We start from the raw sequence: 7,696 nt of genomic DNA, 5'->3' as shown, positions 1-7,696 counted from the left end.
TTTTGAGACAGAGTCTTGCTCTGGTCACCCAGGCTGGAGTGCAATGGCACAATCTCAGCTCACTGCTACCTCCACCTCCCAGGTTCAAGTGATTCTCCTGCCTCAGCCTCCTGAGTACCTGGGATTACAGGCGCCCGCCACCATGCCTGGTGGTGGCATATAATTTTTGTGTTTTTAGTAGAGACAGGGTTTTGCCGTGTTGGCCTGGCTGGTCTTGAACTCCTGACCTCGTGATCCGCCCGCCTCGGCCTCCCAAAGTGCTGGGATTACAGGCATGAGCCACCGTGCCCAGCTTCAATTGTGTTTTCTAAAGAGAGAATGATTTTTTTCTCTCAAAGAAGAAAAAAAGGTTTCTTCTCTGCGAGAATAAAGAACTGCTAAATAGTTTTATGAAGGCAGTGGTTTCCTTAGAAACTGTGAATTATCACCTACTTGTTCTTGCTGGTATGTAGTATTTTCTTTAATAGGCTGGTACTAAAGTAAGAAAATTGGTTAGCTCCTTATTCGGGGATATCTAAGATTTTCTCCCATTTTTTCTTTTTTGTTACTCCCAAACAGGATGGAATTTGACATAGCTGTTAATTGCTTTTAGCCAATTAATAATTTATTTAGAAAGTATTTTCTGAAAACCTTTATGTACAAAGCACTCTGAAAGACACTAGGGCAAGGCAAGGCTTCTGCCCATCCTTGGCAGTGTAAGCGTTACCCAGATAAATGTAAAACCAAGCAGTCTGTGAATGTCGGGCCTAATGTTGTCTGTACTGCGTTTTTTTCTCCAGTAGCACTAACTAGCTAGAAATAAGACAGCTAGCAGTGCACTGGGATCTGGATTTTGGTGGCACAAATTCAGACAGAAAACATGGTATACATGAACATCTTTGTTGTTAAATAGGGTGTTAATCACCAGCAGAAATGTGTCATTGTCTTGTTTTCCTGTGCTTACAGAACATGTGAAATAAACAGATTTTACTTCTGTTACCTTACTCCTATGTGTAGCTTTGAAGACATTAGTTTGTCAACACTATTATTTGAGTATATGCTTGTATATGAGCCCTGTTAGAGCCAAGAGAAGAATTAGGCACAATCTTATTTCCTGATAGGGTGATTTTATAATCTAGTTATTCATACAGAAATCTACATACAGAGGAAATGTGAGGAACAATAAAGCTACTCATGGCCAAGTGCAGAGTGATGTCATATAAGATTAGTGTTCTCTTGCGTGCTCAGACATAGTGGATTGATCATTGTGTAGGCTTAATTAGGAAATAAAGGTCTTTTCACTGGGCAGCAAAGGAAGTGAGAGAGTATTTATCAGAACAGTCTTGTTTTCATGACTTGGATAGGCTGTGTCTGCCTTGCTTGAACATAACTGCTGTATTTCACATTCCCCTCCATCAAAAGTATTTGGGTAGATGAGGTCTCTGGAGGTTCAGGAATATCATTACTAGAAACCCTCTTCTGAATCCTTTGTGGGAAAGCCAGCCACTTTCCTGTAGAGTTATGCCTCAGATCGTGTTGACCATCTGTCAAAATGTGTTGGTAACCAGGTATCGCCAGAGTTGCAAAGCTATAGAGAAGTCCGTTTTCTTCCACGAAGCTTTTTCAAGGCTACAGAACACTTCTGACATTCAGGGGTGATGGCAACAGTGGTGAGACGTTAGAAGCAGAGTTCCAATTTCACGCATATTTAATGAGTAACCTCTGTGATCCAAGTTCTGTGTTAGGCACTAAATCTTACATAAGAGCCAGGCGGTGGGAGAGGTTTGAGTCATGTTTGTGTTTGTGCTTGCGAGGGGTGGTGTCCCTGTGTGCCTTAGGGTACACCTCTTCTCGTTCACTGTTTTACACCGAAGCTGAGCTCGTCCTTCTGCCTGGGTTTGTAACACCTGACCGTCTAAGTGCTATGCATAGTGTTACTAATTCACCCTGGTTTTGATTTGGATAGAGGCAAATTATAACCTGTGTTTAGAGCTTCACTTGCTCCTTTATCCGGCGTAGACTGTGGCGCCTAGCTGCTACCCTGAGTGCTTAGCTGGCAGTACCTTGTAGTGGATTCCGTTATCCCTGACGCACTTCCTGTCTACTCACCCTCCCCTTATCTCTGGTTTCCATTTAGACGCCGACATCGGGAGGAACGCAGCCTCAAGCAGCAAACCCTTCATTTCCTCCCAGTCCTTGTGAGTACTTTTTAAAAAAAGAAGAAAGAAAACCTTAGGATATGTAGGGAAACAAACCCAGTTCTTGGCATATGGATGGGCAGAGCCATCCAAATGCCAGAGGAGGCCAGGCTAACAGGAAGGGCTGCTGATGGTGGCAGGCCCACGGGAAGAGAGCAGCAGCTCTTTGGCGCCAGTGGGATGGGCTCTCGTGGAGGCTCCTTCTCTGCTGAGTCTCATCATAACCGGAGGCTCCAGAAGGTCCCAAAAGAGAGCAGTGCTGATGATTCTTGGTGATGACATCAGATGGGTTGGGTTCTACACCATAGACCCAACCAGGGGAAGCAGTGGCTCGTTTGGGAGGAAAAATAGCTTTTTAGTCCACAAAGCAGTTTTCCTCACTTTATTTTGTAAACAGGCATTGTCGTCTCCATTTTGCTATTAGAGGAGCTGAACTTCAGAGAAAGTGGGTGGGAGTCCTTCACTAGCCACGCCACGTAGTGACAGGAGGCGGGGCTTGAACTGAGCCTTAGGACTGTGAGTCTAGGGACTTTTCACTGCCCGCGTGGGAAGATGGTGAGCAGGCTGCGGTGCCGGAGACGTTGCTGCGCAGGGGATGAGATCGTGGAGGGAAGGCGCCCGCTGCCTGTCCTCTCCGTGTTCAGCCGCCCTTGACTGTCTCCTTTCCAGCTCCCACAGCTTCCTGCACTCCACCTCTGCTGAGGCGGTGGCCATGGGGCTCCTGAAGCAGTTCGAGGGGATGCAGCTTCCAGCTGCCTCGGAGCTGGAGTGGCTTGTCCCGGAGCATGATGCCCCTCAGAAGGTAGGCCCTCAGCCCTTCTTCCTACCCGGGAGCCGTAGCCTTTCTGACCTTGTTTTCCATTGTCACACGTGCCCAGTCTGGAATGAGCTTGTGTTCCCTTCCTTACTCACGGAAGCCACTCATTACAAAGGGGTCAAGTGAATTAACAGACGGGCGGATGCTTGCTTGCCTGTTTTCCCTAGCTCTTGTCAGAGCAGGAGATGGCAGCTCCTTCGCTGTCCTTACATGACTCCTTGCTGGACTCAGAGGTAGACGTCTTGCTTTGTGGCCACCTCTGAGATACTACACAAAGGTGAATGGCTTGGATTCTTTGCTCTGCAGTTGTCTTTAGGCAGGAAACACCCTGGCACACCAAGAGTCCTGGGAGGGTGCAGGGCCGACTGCAGCCCTGGGGCCACTGCCTTGGGAGGCTGTTTCTGTTTGCTTCTTGGAACCTATGGCCCTCACTTCTAGTCCTCTGTCACCTCCTGGCTGGTTTTGAGGACCAAGGTTCCCTGAAGCCCTTACCTTGTGGTGTTCCTGGAATGTCATTCATTGTGCTCTGTCATGGCTGAAGGCCCAGGGCCGTTCATGTGAGCTCACCCTGTTTCCCTCCTGCAGCTCCTGCCCATCCCTGACTCACTGCCCATCTCACCGGATGACGGGCAGCATGCCGACATCTACAAGCTGCGCATTCGTGTTCGCGGCAACTTGGAGTGGGCCCCACCCCGGCCTCAGATAATTTTTAATGTTCATCCAGCCCCAACGTAAGTGGCCGGTGTCTGTGCCCTTTGGAGCACAGATGCGTCCTCTTTGGATTGTGAGGGCTTTTTTTCCACTCGTCTCTGCCTCCACCTGTCCTTCGCACGCAGTTCTGTTCATTTGGAGGCGGAGGAGGAGGATTGTCCATTTTGTCCTCAGTTTCTTACTCCTGATCCTCCATTCCTTCCTAGAGCTAATTGAAAATCAGGCGGGTTTTGTTTTGCTGGCATTCCCAACCTGTTGCCTTACTCCCAGCTGGCATTCCCAAATGCCTTCCTCCCAATAGTTTTGTGAGCCTGCTGGTTTTTCTTCTTTTTTTTTTTTTTTTTTTTTTTTTTTTTTTTTTTTTTTTTTTTTTTTTTTTTTTTTTTNGCTCTGTCACCAGGCTGGAGTGCAGTGGCGTGATCTCAGCTCACTGCAACCTCCAACTGCCTGGTTCAAGCGATTCTCCTGCCTCAGCCTCCCGAGTAGCTGGGATTACAGGCGTGAGCCACCATGCCTAGCTAATTTTTGTATTTTTAGTAGAGACAGGGTTTCACCATGTTGGCCAGGATGGTCTCGAACTCCTGACTTCGTGATCTGCCCGCCATGGCTCCCAAAGTGCTGGGATTACAGGTGTGAGCCACCGTGCCTGGCCTTTCTTCTCTTTTTAAGGTGGATGGATGCCTTTTTCTCCTGCCATTCTCTCTCCATGCCTCATTCCTCACATTTGTACGGAATGTGTGGTTCATTACTGGGGGAGTCACTGCCTGGACCTAAATCCTGTGCTGTATTGAGTTAGCTCTTCCAGTAGGTTCGTTTTTGTCCAACTGAAGCAGGTGAATTATTCCGCTTTCTTCCCATACTTAACTAGAGCTGTATGTTCATGTGCTCAGTCCTTCGCGCCTCAAAGGCCTCACGTAGCTGCTGTCGGCCAGCGCCCTCTCCTTACCCTTCCTCAGGAGGAAGATTGCTGTGGCCAAGCAGAATTACCGCTGTGCAGGCTGTGGCATCCGGACTGACCCTGGTGAGTGTCTTGCCGTCCCACCATGCCGCCGCCCGAGGTTTTGGATTCTCTCCCACCGTAGGGAGAGGTGGCCCGTCAAAGGTGGGAACAGGAGGTGGCGTGGCAGAAGCGGGGAAAGGGAAAGAAATGTCGTGGACCGGACAGGTTCATACCGGGCAAGAGTGCTGGCAGTCGGAGGGAAGTTACTTCCAGGAGCGCAGGACGCATTGTCTGCTGTGGAAAGCTGGGCAGTTCCAGCCGGCTGGTGAGGCTGGATCTCACCAACCCTCGCTGGTTTTATTTCCTCAGGGCCTCCAAGGTGGCTCAGAACTCCAGGCTCCGCTATGTGGATTTCCGCTGGCCTTGGGGAACTCAGAGATTGCTGGAGGCCACTGGCCATCCCTGTCTGCCCTTTCAAGGGAACAGCAGAGCCACCTTACCAGCTTGTAGACGGGAAGGTTGCATCTGGCCTTTCGGCTTTCCTGTTTTTCCAGATTATATCAAGCGACTGCGGTACTGCGAGTACGTGGGCAGGTACTTCTGCCAGTGCTGCCACGAGAACGCCCAGATGGCCATCCCCAGCCGGATGCTGCGCAAGTGGGACTTCAGCAAATACTGCGTCAGCAATTTCTCCAAGGACCTGCTCATCAAGATCTGGAACGACCCTCTCTTCAACGTGCAGGACATAAACAGTGCCCTCTACAGGAAGGTCAAGCTGCTCAACCAAGTCCGAGTAAGACCTCGGAAAAGGCCCCGTTGGAGATCTCACCGTGCTCCTCCCCCGCGCCCGCGCCCCCGCCCCCGGTTTTATAGGGCTTCCCAAGATTACCACCATCGTGTTATCACCGTTCATGCCCTCCCTGTGTGTGTTCTTAATCTCGTCCCGTTTCCCAGGTGTCTGTCAGGTTGGAGCCTCAGACCTGGCAGTGGAGTTATGAAGCGCTGAATAGCACTCGGTGGCAAAAGCAGAATCTCTTCCTTCCCGGAAAACATTCCTGAATGAATGAGGAATAGGATATCCAGTGAGAGTGCTCATCTGCTCCAGGCTGTTTATGTGTTATGGGCAGACAGACCTGGCAGAGGGGCCTTCCCTGAGTGGAGAGCACTTGGAAGCAGGTTGTCGAGTTAGGGTGCAGGACAGGTTGCTCTGGCTGCAGCGTACAAAGCGTCTATACCCCAGGGCTTAAAGGCACTGGGCTTTCCAAAACCTGATTCCTCTTCTCTCATCCCCCTCCCACGCCTGCCCCCTACCTCTTCCTTTCAGCTGCTGCGGGTCCAGCTGTATCACATGAAGAACATGTTCAAGACATGCCGACTGGCTAAAGAGTGAGTCTTCTGGGGAGGCCAGAATCCTCTGGCTGAGTTACTGCCTGCTAAGGGGGCCTGTCCCAGCACGCGGCTCTTGTTATGTAAAGAAGGAGAGTAGAGAGATTTTGCAGAAATGCAAAATGGTAAACAAGAAGCCACATCAGTAACTATGTCTGTGTCCTTCTCTCTGGAAGGGGAAATCTGTGGCCATCCTATTCAGGGCAGGCCACCACTCTTTGCAGGCCGGATCCCACATGGATCACTCTGCAGGAGTCTATCCATAAGTCACTTCTGCCATCCAGACACCTAGTAGTGTGGAATGGCTGGGGTGGCCTGGAACACCGGAACAGGGCTGGCTGATTGGTGCCCACCCGCATTACTTTCTCTTTTCTGGTTAGGGATTTTCCCAGTATGATGTGTCATGCAGTGTTCATTCCCTCCCTGCCTGCCTCCTGTCGTTCCCTGTAGGCTTCTGGATTCCTTTGATACAGTTCCAGGCCATCTGACAGAGGATCTCCACCTGTACTCACTGAATGACCTGACTGCAACCAGGAAGGGGGAGCTGGGGCCCCGGCTTGCTGAGCTCACCAGGGCGGGGGCCGCCCATGTGGAGAGATGCATGGTGAGAAAGTCTCACTTCAGCATGCAGCTGGGCCGTTGCTGTGAGGGATGCACCTGGGGTTCTTGTCACTTAGCTCCAGGGAGTTGAAATGGCTGGTCAGCACTGGGACAGGAACTGGAAAGGGCTGCTATTCCTTAGCCTGGAGTGAGGGGAGGAGTTGGTACTGGCTCTCGCCCTGGTAGCTCTGGGCAGGACTGAGCAGACGTCTATAGAATTGTCGGCCGAGTGCCGTGGCTCACGCCTGTAATTCCAGCACTTTGGGAGGCTGAGGTGGGTGGATCACCTGAGGTCAGGAGTTCAAGACCAGCCTGGCCAACATGGTGAATCCCCACCTCTACTAAAATACAAAAATTAGCTGGGCATGATGGTGGGCACCTGTAATCTCAGCCACTCAGGAGGCTGAGGCAGGAGAGTCACTTGAACCCAGGAGGTGGAGACTGCAGTGAGCCGAGATCACGCCATTGCACTCCAGCCCAGGCGCCTGGGCAGCAAGAGCAAAACTCCATCTCAAAAAAAAAAAAAAAGAATTGTCATGATGTGAGAGGAGAACTCTGGAATTGAATGTGGAGTGGGGTTCTACCTTCGGCCCCTGTTCGTTATTTTCAGTCATTGTGAGCAAAAGAAATACTTTGTCCCATTGAGGTAAGCCTCAATTTTCTTGGCTCTAAGGTGAATAATTGTACGTACGTCTCAGTATTTTTTAGGGTTGATGAAGTAATTTGTGTGACAGCGTTTTGTAAACTTTATGTATTCCACAAATGCATGCTGTTACTGTCGTGATATACTCAACATGTCAAAAATGCAGAAATTTCACTTTTAGATCTTCCTGTCTTAGGCTGCCCAGTTTATGTTCCTGTGACAGTCCAGAATTACAACTTAAAATGGGGCATAGGTAGAGAACCCTGCACGCCTGGAAGGCATTGGAAACACTTCCCTATACCCTGACTCTAGGCCACTGCACGCCTGGAAGGCATTGGAAACACTTCCCTATATCCTGACTCTGGGCCAGGTGTTGTTTTTGAGGAACATGCTTGTCTTCACTTTTTTTTTTTTTTTTTTTT

The 7,696-nt window shown here is 49.9% G+C and overlaps 1 protein-coding gene across 9 annotated transcripts in view; it reads left to right on the top strand.

Annotated features, from left to right (window-relative positions):
* RUBCN (rubicon autophagy regulator) overlaps nt 1–7,696 on the top strand; it is a 74,628-nt gene that overhangs the window by 64,339 nt on the left and 2,593 nt on the right. For all 9 annotated transcript variants that reach the window (XM_017541015.2, XM_017541014.2, XM_017541010.2 and 6 more), the window contains 7 exons: nt 2,117–2,177; nt 2,847–2,979; nt 3,580–3,725; nt 4,662–4,726; nt 5,200–5,438; nt 5,970–6,031; nt 6,482–6,635. In XM_017541015.2, the coding sequence (XP_017396504.1) occupies nt 2,117–2,177; nt 2,847–2,979; nt 3,580–3,725; nt 4,662–4,726; nt 5,200–5,438; nt 5,970–6,031; nt 6,482–6,635 (860 nt within the window). The remainder of the gene's footprint in view (nt 1–2,116; nt 2,178–2,846; nt 2,980–3,579; nt 3,726–4,661; nt 4,727–5,199; nt 5,439–5,969; nt 6,032–6,481; nt 6,636–7,696) is intronic.

Source organism: Cebus imitator, unplaced genomic scaffold (assembly GCF_001604975.1).
Source record: "Cebus imitator isolate Cc_AM_T3 unplaced genomic scaffold, Cebus_imitator-1.0 Scaffold129, whole genome shotgun sequence".
Classification (NCBI taxonomy): Eukaryota; Metazoa; Chordata; class Mammalia; order Primates; family Cebidae; genus Cebus; species Cebus imitator.
The sequence above is the reverse complement of the archived record's forward strand: the minus strand, read 5'-3'. Positions and strand labels throughout refer to the sequence as shown.